The following is an 18,866-nucleotide window of genomic DNA, read 5'->3' on the forward strand; positions in this document are numbered from 1 at the left end:
CGCGACTGTAAGATAACCGCAGTGGTGGCGAAACTGTAGGGCGTCAGCTTCCAATGAGGGAGGTACCGGGTTCGATCCAGAGTGCCGGCCGGGCACCCACCGGTTTATCCCAAAGTATACAAGCGGGCTTCGAGTTGGTGCTACGGCAGCACGAAGCTTGGAGGACTTCCGAATCGCTCGCGTGGGACTAACGGCAACTGTAAGATACTCTGAGAAAACACCAAGCTACGAAGTCGTTGGAACACCAGCTCAAGAAAAACGCTGGAAGCATTTTTTTTTTGTTGTTGAACGAAATGCAATGTTACTTATGCATTCTTCAAATAAAGAAAAACACGGAATACAAGATACATTAAAATGGCATGTCGACAGGCTTCCATGGTGCGTGCATCTCATTATACACAGACGGCTTTCGTCCCACTTAATCCGGGGAAATTGGTGACTAGACCAGATCTCAAGAAGAACTTGGAGAAGGCCAGTGTCAACAGCTGCCGATTCAAGTGAGTCCGGACTGGTGAAAAATATGCCGAAAGTCACACACGTACGTCGCATGTGAGGAGCACGATTCTGATTGAGAAACACATGCGAAGCCAATGAGATCATAGGGGATAACACAATCGTTGGGGTTTTACGTACCAAAACCACGATATGATTACAAGGGACGCCGTAGTGGAGGGCGCCGGAAATTTCGACCACCTGAGGGTTCTTCAACGTGCACCTAAATCACTTAAATCACACGGGTCTCTAGCATTCTGCCACCATCGAAATGCTGCCGCCGCGGTGGGGATTCGATCCCGCGACCTTCGGGTCAGCATCCGAGCACCATAGCCACTAAATCACCGCTGCGGGTGAGATCGTAGGGGAAGTTAACTGGTTCATATCAATAAAATAGGAAGTGTTCAAACAGCGCCCCTCTAGCTTCGACGTTTTTACATTTGATATTTGTATATTTACGTGCGCATATACGAACACATGCACGAACATAAAGAGGGGTCGAACCCCTCCCAGACCCCCCCCCCCCCCGCACAAGAAATATTTCTCGCTACGCCCCTGCTATGGTGAGTATGTACATTGTTGCAGAACAGCTCAGAAAACGGGACGATGAGCACAAGGACAAAGCACCGAGTATTTAACTGGTTTCGTTATTGCAAAGGCGGGGAATATACAGGCAGGCGAACAATGACAAACGAAAAAGCGAAAAAAGGTGGCATCAAGGCTATCGAGTGGCTCGGACGGCCGGCATAACTATCATTTTCGATAATGGTTTGCATGGTGCAGGCAAAAGCAGATTTCGTGGAATGATAAACACGAGCAAAAAAAAAAAAAAAAGACAAAGGACCATGATTTGGCGGACGGTACAAAACTGATTAAAACGGCAAAAGCCGGACATTCAAAAATCACCGAAAGCCAAGAACTAAAGTCTAACAGTTTGTAAGCAAGTGACAACAAGGCCAAGGCAACCAGGAGCAGTAAAGTGAGAACAAAAGCATGTGACAAGCTGCTGATCACAAATTAGGCTCTAGGTAGCTAATTGTTTCCTGTGTTGAGATCTCGTCTTCTGCTACAATGTTCATGAACCAGCTATCCCACCTAAGAACTCTTGTGTTTAGTCACTCAATTGTAACTACACAGCAATGTTCGTGATTTCTCTGCTTGCTTTCCATTGGACAGAACTTGTGAATAACAAGTCGCGTACGCATGCGCAAATGCGTGCGCCGTGAAAATGCTTTTTTAATAAAAAAATAAAATAAAATGGGACATTGAAGGTTGCGCCAAATGCTAAAGTTTAACTACATTGCAATAGCAACAAGACGCAGGAAGGACCTCCCTAACATATTCGGCATTTATTTCTGAACAGTCAGAATCACACCTCGGAAGAAAATTAAAAGTGTTTGACAGTGCATCACTATTCGTGACTGAAAGGATTTCGATAACATAGCCGCTTTCCTTTTGCTTCATATGGTTGGAACTTCTCGCACAAGACAAAATGAAGAAATGATTAGGCGCGTATGCAAATTACAAAGCTACAAACCATTGGCGTAGGAGTGCTGTCTCTTGGGTTAGTTGGAATAGCATACTATGTTTTTGGACGCGCTTGAAAATCAAAGACATAGTGAGGAACACAGAAAACCACAAACGAAAGTCTAACAAAGAAGGTTCGTTAGCGAGTGACAACAAGGCCAAAAGGCGTTCGTTTGTGGTTTATGTATACCTCACTGTGTCCTAGCTTGTCAAGCGCGTCCACAGATACATTGGCGTAGCTAGAGGAAGCAGGGGGGGGGGGGTTCCAGCCGGTGTGCCTACGAGGAGTAGGAAAGTAGGGTTGGGAGGGGGGTGGTTCGAACCACCCCTCCCCTTCCGGAATTTCTCAGATTTTTCAGTTTTGCATGAGTCTATTTACACGCACACATACAAACACACGCAGAAACATACGTAATGGGTGATGATCTCCTCCCCCCCCCCTCCTGCTACAAACGCACCTCGAGAAATGGTTCGCAAACACAGCGGAGTCGCCGAGTGATCCAGTGATGATTGGTGCAACGCCGATTGCAGCGAGAAGAGTCTCGTGTTCTACTAGCTGGTGAAAATCAAATCTCCTATACACTGTTTTACCCAACAAAAATGTTCCTCGTCGGTCAGTGTGGTTTTCTTTCACCTTCTAAGAAGATCTGTCTGCAATCCCAATGCACGAACATATCGTAGGTGGGTGCAACGTACCAACGAATAAAGAGGAACACCGAGAAAGAGAAAAGAAAGACCAGGACTTTAACCAAAGGAGATCCCAATTTGGCTACCTTAATTGAGAAAGTTAAGGCGGAAAGTTGGGCTAGTTGGTATCCAGAATCAGGCCCGTAGCCAGGGGATGGGGGGGGGGGATTTTTGATACATGGTGTTTTACCGAAAATAAACAATGAAAATAGGCGTTTTTCTAAAATAGTGAAGGCTTTCAACAAGTGGGTCGCCCCGCGAAAAAAATTCCTGGCTACGGGCTTGTCCAGAATAATAGGTCATGGTACTCCTATTTCGCTAGTACAATGACCTATTACCTTACTTCTACTACGGACAGAAAACGAAAGTGCCATATGCGCAGAGTGTTTAATGTGCTGGGGAAGTAGGCCCAATTTAAAAATTACCAGGGGGGGGGGGGGCGTCGAGTTCTCCAGCCTCCCCCCCCCCCCCCTTCACCCCACATCCTTGTAGTCTTCGCCTACGGGGAGTAGGAAATAATATTGTAAGAAGAGGAGAATCTATACGAAGGCGCCACGAAGCATATAACACGGCCAGTGTTGCACCGAAGCGCGAAAAACAACGCTGGACGAGAGCCCTGAAAACGTCACAGTCGGAATTGACAGGCGTGAAAGACAAACAACACGGGAGAGCCCTTCCCGCGTCATGGCTGCCGACCTTGAGTTGATGCGGAAGGGCAACAGAAGACGAGCAAAATAGGCAGCAGTAAGTCAAGTGAGTAGCATGAACAGAAGATCCACGAGAGAAGTGGACAGAACAGTTGTTGCCGTATGAGAACCACGGGCGACCGAATGAGGGCGCGGCTGCCCCCCCCCCCCCGCTCCATGGAATTTTGGATAACATTTTCTACGCGGTAGCAATAAGCTACACAGCTTGATTAGTACACTCAGGTTCCGCATGTCCGCGTGAAACGGCTTTCAGGGTTGCCAGCCAACTTTTCACGTTACGCACTATTGACTAATCTTGCCGGTCATGTTACGGCAGTGAAGGAAAGGCTGCCTGTGCTGGATGCCCCCCCCCCCCCCCCATGCGTATGCACCCCTCTGCAAGAAGTTCTGCGGACGCCCTTGATGAGAACGGACGAAAACACATTCGATAAATACGTTTGAAATGCGCCAGCATGCCAAGGGGGGCTGGTCGTAATCGTGTGACTTGCTTTTTTTCTTTTACCTTTTTAATGCTTGGTTTATTGCCGGTTGCAAACGCACCGTTCGCGATAAAGAACTTGCACCACGCGATGGTCATCGCTTATCTTGGTCGCGTCCTTCGAAGTCTTGTATTTGAGTCGTATCACCCGCGGTATATGGTGTGATGGCTGTGGCCTTTATTTCAATAGCATAGTACTACTTGCCGACATAGAAAGCAGGCATATCTGTAAGTACAAATAAAATCAAATTTTAATTAGGCAAAACCATAACCAGTAAAAAACATATTGCATATATATATATATACTGATATACAAAAACACTAATGTTATTTAAAAAAACAAGTGTGTTTAAACAAAAAAATTTCACATTCAGCGCAGATAGTTGTTATTGAGGAGCGATTTCACAACACAGGAAAATATATATATATATATATATATATATATATATATATATATATATATATATATAGTTATTAAGCATTATTTGATACATTTACAGAGTCACTTGTTCAACTGTTCCATTCTCTTATTGATTTAGGAATTCTTTCATGGCTTTCATTCAGATTGTACGGCGGTGGTATGACGTCACACGGGACGTTTTCTGCCCAGGTCACGTCACCGCGAGCTTCTCGAGGTTGCGAGCATCTTAAAGAGCCTTAGATGCCCTATCAATCGTTTAAATTGACCGTCGGTGTTGACACGAGCGATGCAAAAAAATCATCTAGTGACGACATTAGCTTATGGCGTCACTATGACGTCTAAGATCGCCAAAACTTGTGACGTTATTGTGACGTCGTTATGACGTTACATAGCGTGGCGTTACATGATGACGCCATCACACGACATCGTCGCTTAGTCGAGGGTTGGCCGATCACAGAGGCCCACAAATGCCTCCGATTCGGGAGGCAGTGCATAACCACGTTAGGTGCACAAAACTTTCGGAGAAGGGCGGGGGAGGATCGGGACATCGACTGAGAGAGAGAGAAAAAAAAAAGATGGCTTTCGCCTTCGAGTAATCTTCGGGCGAATGCGTAAGGGACCCTGTGAGTTTTGCAAGTGGGCCCTTCCCGTGTGTAAAACGAGCCGACGTGCTCTGCGCGTGATGCGCAGAAGCTGGAAAGATTGCGTCTCCCCGCTTCCCGTGTCGCGACCTACATCGGTCACGTTCCACGCCGTGGCTTCTTTCTTGCGCCCGCTCGAAGCCCGTGCCCTGTTTGTCACGATTTCGTCTCTCTTCTTGTCGTTTGCCCAATGTGTACACCGTTATCAGTTCTGAGATAGTCGTGCAGGAAGACGAGGTCCTCAACGTGCGTGCGACACGGCGAATCGCTGCTCTTGCCGGCGCTAACGTTATCAACGGAGACCGTGTAACTAGGGTTCCGCGTTTTCGGCGTTTATTTTTGACGAAATTCAGCGCGTAAATTTCTTTTCCTTTTTTTTTTCTCGCGGAGTTCGTAACTTTTTTTCCCGAAAATTTTATGTTCTTTCGGCGTTTCTTAATTTTTTTACTTTCCAACTATCAGTTTATTTCTCTCGTTCTGAACGGTCACACTTTATGAACGAGGACGCCGGTTAACCACCAGAAGTGTAGCCAGAAAATGTTTTTCGGGGAGGGGGGGGGGAGGTGAAGGGGTCACACGTACACATTGTGTGTGCGTGTATGCAAAATAAAAAAAAATGGGCGGGATTAAATCCCCCCCCCCCTCCCACCGGTCGTTGTGCTGTTTGTTATTGGCTGGATGACCTTATAATCATAACACAGTAATAAACTTCTGACAGAATCTGACAGACTGTGTATATCCAGCCTTGATTGGGTGGCTGGAGTCATTATTCGTCATGATGTGTTCTTTACCAGTCAAACTATCTGTGAGTGGTCGCTTCTGGTTGCATCCGGGAGTGTGGGATCCCTAGTGTATGTTTTGAGTTTTCTACTATGATGTACCTCTGGAGGCAAAGGAAAACTTTGCCCCAAACGGCCACTCTCGCCGTCCTGGATCCGTTAAAAGTTGCAGCAGAAACTATAGCTTATGGAATTTCTACCCATTTTCTACGCTCGTTGCCTGCCAGAGCTTCAAGAATGGCCTTTGTCTAATTTAGCGTGCAGCTTTCAACTACATTTGTAACCGCTGCTTAGAAGGGCTTCTTGAGTACGGTGCGATGAGCGTGAGTAAAGCGTGCAAACGTATAGCAGTGTGATCTCTCTGTCGTTTTGTTCATTCCAGCTCACAGGAATTCGAGTTACGTCTCCGTTGAACTGCCAACTTTGTGAAAGTAATGCTTTCACGGTGGTGGAAAAGCGTGAACGCACGAAGCATATGTTGCTGAAGGTTTCTTCGAACTGGTGTCCCCAATATGTTGGCGATAGCACTAGTGCGCATGCGCAAGTGCGTACCATTGTTTTCGAGCGCATGTGCATACTTGTGACCACCGTTATCGCACCTCCCTGTGCTTCCCACACGGTGCTGAAGTTATCTCTGTTTGCTCTTCCGTGTTTTTGCGAAGTACCACGCCGCAGTTTCACAGACTTTGCACACACTTTGCAATTGGCTGCTGATCGTACGATCGTGGGGCTCATTGGCGCGCACTGTCTCTGTGAGGTAGCATTGCATCCCTAACATTTAACGATTTCTTTGACAATACTTAGTTATGCTTTCGCTGAAGACGCGTATGAGGCTACCTAAAATATGTTTTGCAAGATACATATGGGGTATTAGGCGTATGTATGTTAATTATTGTGTGTATTCAAAAGAACCTGTCGATGCAAAGGAGTACGCACTGACGTCATCAAGGCTGCTATTTCGTTGTGCAGCCATGGCAATTAAACTCTGTATTGTATCTCTACATCTCCAGAAGTCTTCGGAAACGCAGTGGAAGCTGTGAATCGTACAACCAAATGGAGAGCTTGCAAAACAGTGAGCGCTCTCCCTCGTGCAGTATCGCCCAACTACAACGTTAAGCTGGCATAGGAGGTAACGCGCTTTCGGTGATATCTGGACCGTTTCACGACCACCTAAATTGTGCTTGGTCGCTCGTGTTTCACGAAATAGCGATAGCGTGCCCTAGAATGGGCACTGCTCACTACTGGTCAGTCACTTATGCTGTATTAAGATGTTAAAGAATATGCATATATACCAGCGCGTTGGCACCAATCTACGATGAATAATTTGGCGAAACACGGCGAAACTTCTAGATGAGCACCCTTGGTCGGGAATTGTCTCTTCAGCGCATGCGCAAAATATATCTGCAGGCTGTCCATTGCGTACGTTGACGTCGCGTGAATGGTCGTCGTCCTGCGAGCCAGTTTCTGGTTTTTGGCGAGTTCACCAATTGGCATAAAATCTTTAGTTTTCTCGTGACGATTGTTATTAAATATTATCTACAAGGTCGCAAGAATGGCCGTCGAGAACAGCGAGTGAGTGACGTGATGCGTGGTGTGGTTGTTCTGCACTGTACAGGTCACCGGCGACTCGTGCCACACGTGCCGCAACCGGGTGTTCCTCCTGGAGAGGCTCATGGTGGACGGCCGTCTGTACCACCGGTCCTGCTTCCGCTGCAGTCGCTGCGACGCCGTGCTCAGCCCGGGCGCCTACAACGAGTGCGACAATGCGCCTGGCACGTACGAGTGCACCGTTTGCCCAAAGGTATAGGACTATCTTACGGATGGGTTTCGGTGCCGCCATATTGGACTGTTAACCGTGCAGTTTTGTATCTTTAACACTAAACGAACAGTGATATAGGGTGGTAGACGCATATGAAAACAGTTGGATTGGCGCATTCGACGTTCCGTGCCCTTATCAGTTCATGTCGCAATGTACGATAGTAAGAAAGCATTCGTTTAACAGCCCAAGTAGGCGGCGCCCATGTCTTACGTGAAATCGTCTGTATACACATGCGTGCCCTGAGCTGATAGTCGGCGTTTGGTGCTTGCACGCATTACCTTCTTTTATGACGTGCTGTATATACCGCACATAAAAGAAAAAGGATTGCTGACTGGAACGACAAGGACGCAGCGCTCGTTCCTTTCAGGGCTTGTCCTTTTCGTGCGGGCTGAAATTTCGCACAGATGTAGTACAGGTACAACGGCGCCATTCCTCACTGCTATATCGGAAACAAGAGTGTTCAAATAGACGTGCGTAAGAGGTATAATGATAGAAATTGATGATTCATGTTGCTTGGGAATACGATCGCGTAACTAAATAAGGACTACATCCTTGCTTTGTTAGGTATCATCCTTGCTTCTCGTGAACCGACCACGGTGGTCTAGTGGTTATTGTGCACGACTGCTGACCCGAAGGTCGCGGGATATAATCCCGACCGCATTTTCGATGGAGGCGAAAATGCTTGAGGCCCGTGTGCCTATATAGATTTAGGTGCATGTTAAAGAACCCCAGATAATCGAAGTTTCTGGAGCCCTCCGCTACGGCGTCCCTCACAACCCCATCGTGGTTTTGGGACGTGGAATGCCAACAATTATTACTGTTGTCTTCTCGTGGTCCTTGTTTAGTGGCGCGCTCTTATTTCCTATAGTAAGAGATGATAGCGCCGTCGTTTGTTTCCCTGCAGCGGAATAGGAACATTTCGAGTGACGTTGACTCAAGTTAACGACCACTTTAGGTTTATTGCGGACAGAACTAGTCATGCCTGGAAACGTAGCATTAAACAGAACTCTCCGCAATATATTATCTCTGTGCGAAACTCGTACGGAACTGTGCAAAAGGTAATGACGCAAAGCAAGGCGAAGAAACAAGAGGTATACAGAAGGGAGCGTCAGCTTGCAACTATATTGATTTGAAAAGAGCAGTGGCGTATATAGGCAGAAATTTGTTTCGGAGGGTGTGGGGGCACGTCCTTGATCCGACGTGGGGTCCGGGCAGGTAAGTTAGGTTAAGTGACATTTTGTGCTCTGTATCTCATGGCAGAAAGGAGGGGGGGGGGGGGGCACGTGCCCGTTGTGCCACCCACTGGCTACGCCTCTGGATGGTTCCTTTTTATGTATAGCGCAGCCAGTTGCGCAGTTATATTTGCGCAGAACAATCAGGTACAACCACATGTTTATGTAATCATACTCTAAAATAAATCCTTCTTGTGCTCTGCGCCGGGTGACCGACGTATCACTGATACAGACACCTCGTTTAACATTGATAAAATAGGCCTCCATCAGTTCACGTGCCACGGTATTGCTTATTTCGAGTATGCGAATATTTGTAAGATGTGGTTGTACCTGATTGTTCTGCGCAAATGTAACTTCGCAACTGGTTGCGTTGTATAAAAAGGGATCCTTTCTTCAAATAAATCCAGTTTACGCTCTTTCCTGTACATCGTGTTTGTTTGCTTTGCGTTGCGTCGTTACCTTTTTCACAGTATGAACCAACTAGCCCAACAACATGTTTTACTGAACGAAACTAAAGAACGTACTGGAAGTGTCGTACCTATATTTATGCAACGCTCAGTGCGCAGACATTAAGCGTCGTTTGTTTATACCGCGCAGGACGAAGGACCCGAGTTCACTCTCACGCGACAAGACGACGCACCACCGAAGACGTCGACACCGAAAGGCGCGCCGGCGTCGGTGACGGCGCCGCCCAAGCCGGAGATACCGGAAAAGAAACTCGAGCTGACCGAGAGCGTTCGCGTCGCCCGCAAGCTCTTCCAGAGCGCCATGGTGGCCGCCGACGCGTCACCGGACGCGACGAGGGCCAACGCCTCCTCGGCCAATTCCTCCTTGGCGGCCGACTCGTCGGTCGATTCGTCGTCGGTGGTCCGAAACGGCGGCGAGGGCTCGGAGAGTCCCGTGGCCAAGTGGAAGTCCATGCAGAAGCCGGAGTTGCCGGCGTTCCTGCGACGTCGCGACGATCAGCCGTCGACGACGTCGACGGTGCGGGAGAACATCAAGCGGTTCTCGCAAGCCGCCGAGGCGAACAACAAGTCCTCCGCTTGGGCCAGTCCACGGAGCACTCCCCGGAGCGCCGCGAAGTCCCAGGAGCCGTCGTCATCCAGCCCAGACGCGACGCGCCTCTCGGATCCCACGCCGCCCCGCGAAAATTCCACGACGCGACCTGCTCCTCGGGGTCAGACTACGAGCACTACTTCGCCGCGGAAAACTACCACGTTCGACTTACCGGTGATCAAGTCCGACGTGCCGCCCGTGGGTGACGTGATTCCCAGACCAGCGCCGCGAACTAGGACGTTAAAACCGTCCGATCTCGGTGTGGCAGCAAACTTTCAGTTGACCTCCTCCTCCGTGAGTTCAAGCTGCGGGTCGGACGATCAGGCGGACGGCGCGCCGTCAGAATCTCCACCGCCTCTGCCGTCGGAACCGCCGCCATCTTTGACTGGCGACGACAATGACGTCCCCTCCCCAGGAGAACAAGCGTCGTCGCCGCCCAAATTGACGAAATTAGCTCCAGAAGACGACGATGCTTCCAGTTTAGTAGAAGCGAAGTCCGCAACACCCCGCGACGAAGGTCACGCCCTGAGCCGCGACCAGGAGTCTGAGGACAAGACCAGGAGACCCGAACAGGAGTCCGAGGATACCGTGCCGAAGGAATCGAAGGCGCCGCCGTGCACTGGCGACGACGTCAAGCTGGACGTCACGACAAACGAGGACAAGGTAGCCCTGAGGGTGCCTTCCGTGGTGGAGCCTCCGGTGACCGCCTATCCCACAGACCTCAACCCGTTCGGTGAAGAGGAGGAGGAGGAAGAGGAGGACAAGGACAAGGAAGAGTACCCCGAGTCCCTAAACCCATTCGGTGATGACGACGAAGACGACGACGACCGCAGCAGTGCTTGCAAGACAAGCCTGTACGACGATTCGTTGAATCCGTTCTCCGAGGGAGACGACACGTCTTTCTCGAGCACGGCGTCTCCGCGGAGGCCTTCCCCGAGAGTGCGCAAGAAGCAGGCTGCTCCGCCTCCTCCGATCAAGAAGAACGATGGCGTCGCCGCAAAGGACAAGGACGATGTCAAGGACAACGCTAAGGACAAGCAGGAGAAGGACCAAGCGAACAAGTCCTTACAGGACACGCCCTCCAAGAGCACGTTCGCATACTGGAAGCGAAAGAAGCGGCCCGCGCCGTCTGTGCCCGTTCCAGTCCGCAGAGAGGTGGGTTGAGTGCATTCAGTCAATAGAAGTTCAATATAAATCAATATAATCAATAGGGAATATAATTCAATTCAATAGAAATGGGTAACTGGTGGTAGCACGGAGGTTTTGAAATAGAGCATCTCGAGGGGCTAGTTGGTGCATTCTAGTAAACGGCTGTGAACTAGGTGTAATTAGGAAAAGGACAATGCGAAAGAAGACACACACAACAGATTGCGCTCGATCTGTTGTGTTTGTCTTCTTTCGTATCGTCATTCTCCTAATTGTGCGCAGTTCACAATCATTTAGTCGAGGTTTTAAATAGAATGCTAGAAATGTACGGTGCAGATACTGTTCAACGTATTTCTGTGTTACCGGTGAAGACGCCTCAAAGGCTTGGCAAATTTATTAGAGCTCGCGTTACCATTGCTCATCTGGATGCATTACTTTTGTCGGGTGTAGTGATCTTTTATTTTATAACTAACCTAGCATTTGCTTTAGCAGAACAAAAGCACTTCATCTCTAATCGGGCATCACGCGAAAAGGCTATGTTTTTGAGGTAATAAACTATGGGCAAATACTGGCCTTGCTGCTGAGAAGTTGCGAGAGCTTCCACAGCATTTTTTAAAGGCCTCCTTGGGTGGTTTTGGCCGCGAGATCGAGCGGAGTCGCCGCCTGGCGGCTACTGGCTGAAGCGCGCCTAGTGTGGATTACTCCCTGCGTCGTCTGCCAGCCACGTCGTGTTTGCACGTGCGCGTACGCCACGCACGTCCTCAAAGGGTGGTTTGTTCCGTTACGTTAGCGCAAGTTTAACTGCTTGTGCGCGTGCTCAACACGATGTACAGAAACATCGGACCTTGTTTGGCTGTATATGAATTGTAATAAGATCAGTAAGTGCACTTGTCGAGAGTGCTGTGTGTGGTCGTCGTACCCTCCGCTCGCCAGAATCATTTCAGATTGGCTGCAGCTTTCTGGTTCAAGCAAATCATAAAGTGCACTTGGCATCGTCACAAACATGAGTACTAAACAATGCGTGAATGCAGCGCTTTAGCGACTCGGTGGTAAAAAAAAAAACGAGGTCCAATAGTCCATGCAGGCATGCACTTTCCCGTTGTTGTTAGGTGTATAACTGTGGCACTGTAGTTTATCGGTTGGGCTTAAAATGTCCTTTTATTGTATGGTCGTCGTCCCCTAATGATATTTCTATTAAGTAAAGTCTGATACTTCGGTGCTTAAACTGTCGCCTGAAGAAACAGAAAATAGAATAACACGGAAGTGATAAAACCGAGTTGCCGTGCGCAATTTTAACTTGGGGCGAACTTTATGCAGAAACACCCGTGTCCTTAGATTTAGGTACGCTTTAAAGAACCCAGATGTTCAAAATTAATCCAGACGGAGTGCCTTACATTTATGTCGTATAATTTCACGCAAAACCTTACCTTTTTGTACATTATCTAGAGCGTTTGTGTGACGGTTTTATCGATTGACGGAAGGCAGCGGACATTATTCGTTTGAAAAAAACATACTTGTCCCACAAAATAGCCGGAACTTTACTGCACCCCTGTAATGTACGTAATCAATCGATGAAAGCTCTGTGCTGAACTGTTACCTTTTTATACTGCTACTGAAGCAAGAACAAGTGCGTAGATGTTAAACGTCTCCGTAGCGCCAAAGCGCTGTCAGCCTCGTAGCTTATCTGACTAAACTTATCAACCATCCTACATTTCATGGCGAATTGAATAAGAAAACAAAATGCGTATGCGCATTCGTCCGAACAGTGGTATTGAACACATCGCACAGGAATACGGGCTTTCTTTCTTTCTTCTTTTTTTGTCTCCTGATGAGCAGGAAGTGAACACTAAAGTACTTCAGTCGCGCTACAGCAGTGCGCAGTAGGCGGAACACAAGCTGTACATGTACAAATAAAACAACAAAAAACGTCATATAATGCGAAAACACAGACTGTCACCCCGGGCGAGGATCCCTTTCATTGGCAAATTGCGCCTCTCACTTGTTATAGTGTATGGGCTTCGCGCATCGATTCGGCACTGCAGAGCTTAGATATATTACCAGTAAGCTGAAGCCAACGCCTTTTATTCACCGACAATCAGCTCAAACCGCTCACAACGAAGCGCCGCGGTGTGCATTTGTATACGCGCCGCCGACCGCCTATCCACACTACCGCAGCGACGGTGCTGCCACCTATAGCCCGATCTCGCGGCGAATAGGTTCAGGATGCTCTCGAATACCGCGGCGTTAATTTAGAAAGACACATTTTCGATGGAGGCGAAAATGTTCGAGGCCCGTGTACTTACGATTTAGGTGCACGTTAAAGAACCCCAGGTGGTCGAAATTTCCGGAGCCCTCCACTACGGCGTCTCTCATAATCATATGGTGGTTTTGGGACGTTAAACCCCAGATATTATTATAATTTAGAAAGACAGAAAGTTAACCCACACCTTGTTACCCACACGAACCCACACCTTGTTAAGAAAGTTAACGTATAGTTGGTACGGATTCGTGATAAAAGAAGTTGGCGTGCATAGACGGACACTAGAAATCAAGACAACTCAAACACCGATTAGCAACTGAAAGAGCGCACTGCGGTGGAAAAGAAAGTAGATGCAAGACCCTATCTGCGCATGCGCAGGCATGCAGCACTACCTGTCAATCCGGCACACGTGGGGGTCTACGCGAGAGATAAATATTCAGGCATTTCATTTCTTCTTTATGCAAGCTAATCTCCGGCTGGCTGACGCCTGCGATATGCCGTGTCTCTATATACCATCAGACGCGTGTCTTTTGTTTTATCGGAAAAAAAAGAGGGGGGGGGGGATTTCGAGGCAATTATTGAGGTCGGCGCAACAAGTCATTCTCTTAAGCGAGTTGGTTCGTTTTTGACAGTAGCGGTGTTGCGTAACTCTATGATTCCGTGTATGCGCTTAAAACCATTGGCTGCTGTCCACCCCTTTCAAAGGGCAGAGCAGCAAACCGTAATCATCAACGTGCCCAGCCCACGTGATCTCTCCTTTCCGCCACATCCTTTTAAACTGTGCACAGTAAGTTAGCCCAGGAAAACTTGTGTCGTCATAATTGGTTCAGTATACACGGAATAAATTAACGCGAAAACACGCGCACATGACAGAACACAGGCGCCCAACAACAGATGTTCCCGTCGCATAGGTTGTAAATTTAGCGCTGTCTGTCTCTTTCTTCTGTCGTCCTGCACCCCAAGAAAAAAAAAAGAAAAAAGGTGCATATGTTACTCTTTTTGGCGAGTCTTGACCTGCCCCGTATACGACTGTCTTTAAAGAGACGCGTTGACTCTCTATTGAGTCCCACGGCTCTCTGACGAGATTATAGGGATCTCCAAAAGGAGTTCATGTGTCTCTTTAAGGAGAGTCAAATACGTGCAAGTCAGGTCACAAAATTGAGTCGTAGGACTTTTTTTTTTCTTCGAGTGTGGTAGCTAGCACAACGCTCAACCTTGGCCAGCACTTCATGGTTTGCAAATGCGCCAAAAATGAACCCTACCACTGTACAAATATCCAAAAAACAAACCAAGCTGGTTATTTATTGAATGTAAAGGACCTAAGGCAAACTACTTTCGCCCTTCCTCAAGTTTAATTAGCAGATGTGTCACTAACGCAACGATGGGCGTCAGTCAGGTAGAAGGGCTACTGTTGCGTTAGTGGAACGCGACGGGACATTTCCGACGTTTAAATTTTGTGCAATAATGAAAGGGCCGAGGCCTGGACATCCTAGGTTAACCCTTTGAGGGTCGAATTTCTTCGCGAGATCCAGTCCAAAAATGTGTAATTTTTTATTGCTGACATAAATTCTCCAGACGATTCAATTTAAAAAAATTGTCTAAATTTTTTTTTTCGTGACCGTAAACTGACAAAAAAATCATTTTTGTTGTTAGATACACATGGTTTATTCGTAGTAAAATCAAGCAAAATCCTAAAAAAAAACTTGACAGTTTTTTTCTGACGTCTAGACTCATCAGAAAATCCTCGTCTGACAAAGTGAAAACCAATGAATCAGATTCCGATTCGGCACTTGGGGAATAGTCCGCATCGGAAGAATCGCTGCTCGATTCACCGGCAGCAGAGCAACCGGCGCGCGCTTCCATAGCAAGCGAACTGCGTCAGTGAGCGCACGGAAGAAAACTCTATGGTTGTGCGCCCGCCCTGAAAGCAGAATGAGTGAAAAAGCTACAGTTATCCTTCGTCTTATCGCCAACAAGACGTAGTTAGTTTTTCCGAGACCGCAAAACAGGAACCGCAATCACGGCGGCGTCGTTTGTGTAATTTAGCGCCGCACGGAAACAAATGTAATCATGCCCCAGGGAGCAATAAACGAGAGAGTAACAAGCGGTCACCCTTTGAGAGATTAGAAACCAAACAGCCATCAGCTTTGCGGGCGCAAGAAGAGAAAACCACCCGAAGGACGAAACCGAAACTAGCCAGACCGCGTGCGCGCGTTCTGATGCGCAACTGAAAGCCGCCGCGCCGCTTTGGAAAGCAAAAAAAAAAAAAAAAAGGAGAGACATCGACGCGTTAAAAGAATTCCACGTATTCCCGAAGCGTGGCAGCACATTCCAAGCAAGACAAATGATCGAAGAAGGCGCGCGTTTGAAACCAAGCAACCGCGCCGCGGTCGCGCTCGGTTGCGCAAGCCATGGCGCAAGCGATAGCCGGCGCGCCGTTTTGCGAAGCATAAAAGAAAAGACAACGGAGAGACATCGGCGCACGTAAAAAGTTCTACGTATTCCCGAAACATGGCAGCACAGGACAAGCGAAAATGATCGAAAAAGGCGCGCGTTTTAAAAATAAACGCTATGCCGTACATGTGCGACGAAAACCCTTTGGTACCAGGAAGCTTCTGCCGTACATGTACGGCGAAAACCCTCAAGGGGTTAAATACTGAAAAAGCCTCTCGGAACGTCCCGTGTAACTTAGATTATATAACTGGTTTTCTGTGGAGCACTTTCGTTTTCGCTTCCGTCGAGGTGGCCCGCTGTGTGAACTTAACGTGTTGGGTGTCGCGCTGCTATGCTCCAGGATGCGGGTTCGATTCCCCGTCACGGCGGTCGCATTTCGCCCCATCGAAATGCGACCGGTGTACACCGGTGCGCTTAGGTTACAAAACACCGGTGTACTTTGATTTATGTGCGTGTTAAAGAACCCCGAGTGGTCAAAGCTAATCTGGATTCCCCCCACTTCGCTGAAATCCGTGACATCATCATAGAAGACTTCAGCGGGAAATTTAAAGGCGTACTGACACGATTTTGAGACATCGCGAAAGGGACATTTTCCGTTTCCTTGGTTTGCAGTGTCAACGCTGTCCACACACCGGTGTCGGAGAACTCGTAAAAAAATATTTTAATTTGACTTTAAAGTTTTCGTCGCTGAGCATCTCCAAGCCAGCCATGAAATGTCACTGAGAAGCCGCCCCCTCGATATCGAAACCGAAAGTGTCTTTTTAAGGTAGCTGTAATTAAAATATATATGATGCATTCCGAGGCACCACAATACTCGTTTTAGGTTTCTCGACACCAGTATTTTTATTTAGAGCGACAGTCCGAAAATATTTGAAATTCGTGTCAGTACTCCTTTAAGAGTGAAACTTTTGACTGATTTTCTCATTCATTAATAAACCTATATGGCGGTGAAATTAACGACACTGGAGTTTTCAGAGTATAATTTGTCAGTCTAAGCTAATTTATGATTTCACTTTAGTGTACCTTTAATGCAAGCAGCGCCTCTGAACAAACATGCTGGTACAATACGCTGTATCTCGGGGGTCACGTGTTGGGCTGATACAAAAAGCCAAGGGAGTGAATTCGGGGATAGTTTTGACTGTCAAGGCTGGCAGCATAGGCATGCGCAGAGAAGGGGGGGAAGGGGGGGGGGGCAATGTTTGTAGAAGTGGTTCTAGAAACGTTGCGTGCATCAACCCATCGCTTATCACGGATGACGGCGCTTCCTCCCCGTGTGCGGCCGTCAAAAATGCTGACGTTCTTGCTAGCCGATGCCTTCAGCCGCGGCCGCTCATTTCGCCATGGTTCGCGCGCCGGTTGTTTCGCTCGAAGCACGTTTCAGAGCGCTGCAGTACAGTAGTGCGCGAGCGCAGTCATGTGGTTTTGTTTCATATTTCGCGGGCTTTCTTTAAACGCTGAAAAAAAAAAAAAAAAAAAGCAGCCACGCAGCATGTACACTGCCACAAAAAAATCGAATCGGTCGTTTTGAAATGCCCTCTGCAACATAACGAAATGCACTTAGTCCTAAAGTGAATATTAAAAAATTTACATGATTGATCTTAGTTAATTGACTAATTAAGTAAAATATAAAAAATACCTTAACGAGCACCGGATGATGGCAAACCATATATTGTTGGTTTCATTTAGTTAAGGTGTTCGGTTTTAAGTACATGAAACGCCTTGTATATATATACATACCAAATGTAAATATTTCGTGGGAAGGGGTGGGGGGGAGAAGTGTTGAAACCCCCCAAAACCCCCTTTGGCTATGCCACTAGTTATAAATGACCGCGCTTGGTTGCAACATCTGCCATACTTAACTTGCAAATCGAGCATGTTCTCTTTATTATTTATTTACAAATATTTCACACATGTACGATTATTATATGAGGGGTCTAGACAATAATTTTAACAAGAAAACGAGCAATGGCAGTACATTCAAGAACCAGGTAATATACAATGGCAAAATGTAGATATGGTTTAACATGTGTGTTTCAGTTTAATAAACTACTTAATCTGTGAAATTCGTCAACACAGGGTATTCCTGGAGCCAATGTTTTGGCACCCCGTGTTGACGAATTTTTCATTCCTTCCAGCTTCCATCTTCCCCTGAACTTCTGCCTACATAGTATGTACACTCACACCTCGATATAACGAACACGGATATAACGAATTACCGTTTATAACGAAGTACATGAAGAATAGCCTTGGTAATCGATACAGTGGTTTGGATATACTTTGCTTATAACGAATTTCCGGATATAGCGAAGTTATTTTCGTGTCAAATGCAACTTTGTCATAATGATGTTCAAGTGCATTATACAAATCTGAGTGGGCCTGCATGTTATCGTTATAAACATGGTTAAGTGATCGTATGGTTAGCAAAAACAGTCATAGATGGTATTTTATTTTTTAAGTGCCACACTGTCACGAATACAGACGACATCATCTGCTGAGTCATTCCATTGACCAATTGCATGTGGCAGAAGTGCAAACACGTCAAAGGCTTGGGTGTGGCCGCAAAGACGACTGAAACTATGCTGATTATTACGTTGATTACGATTGTTGGTCGCAGATCAAGCGGATTCCGTTGAAGGAGATTCAAGCGGAGATGGAGGAGATTGCCACCAAACAGGAAGAACTAGAGAGGCAAGGTCGCGAGATTGAGATGCAAATACGCGACCGCAACGGCAAGTACTCGAGAGATGGATTTGTTCCCCCAACTGCTGCTGCCACTGCTTCAGGTTTGCGGGCTACACCTCTTCCTCCACGCTCTTTCTTTCTCTCACTGACGCTGGTGGTGATAACATGCTGGTCTTGGCAACTAACGAATTTTACTTAAAACGCTCGCCCAGTTTTGACACGTTGAAAAAAATGTGAGGCACAGGACACTTCACAGCAGTGCTGATTTGCCATGTAATGTTTACTTCAAGGGTATGAATGACGAAACCTACAGGCATCTTTGAAAGTAGCAAACTTACATATTCAGTAGAAAGTGACAATTGAGACCTGTTGTAGTGAAGTTTCATGTGGCATAAAAATGCCTTCAGTATATCCGGTATTTATCAGATGGAACAAACCTGCATTGATTCTTTTAATGGGTTTACAGAGAAAAAGCTGCAACGGTG

General features: G+C 47.2%; 1 protein-coding gene across 1 annotated transcript in view; it reads left to right on the forward strand.

The window, feature by feature from the left end:
• LOC119400528 (MICAL-like protein 1) overlaps positions 1 to 18,866 on the forward strand; it is a 41,458-nt gene that overhangs the window by 8,947 nt on the left and 13,645 nt on the right. The window contains exons 4-6 of the mRNA XM_049417588.1: positions 7,348 to 7,533; positions 9,381 to 10,994; positions 18,314 to 18,482. Of these exons, the coding sequence (XP_049273545.1) occupies positions 7,348 to 7,533; positions 9,381 to 10,994; positions 18,314 to 18,482 (1,969 nt within the window). The remainder of the gene's footprint in view (positions 1 to 7,347; positions 7,534 to 9,380; positions 10,995 to 18,313; positions 18,483 to 18,866) is intronic.

The sequence above is a fragment of the Rhipicephalus sanguineus genome, chromosome 7 (assembly GCF_013339695.2).
Source record: "Rhipicephalus sanguineus isolate Rsan-2018 chromosome 7, BIME_Rsan_1.4, whole genome shotgun sequence".
In the NCBI taxonomy this organism is placed as follows: domain Eukaryota; kingdom Metazoa; phylum Arthropoda; class Arachnida; order Ixodida; family Ixodidae; genus Rhipicephalus; species Rhipicephalus sanguineus.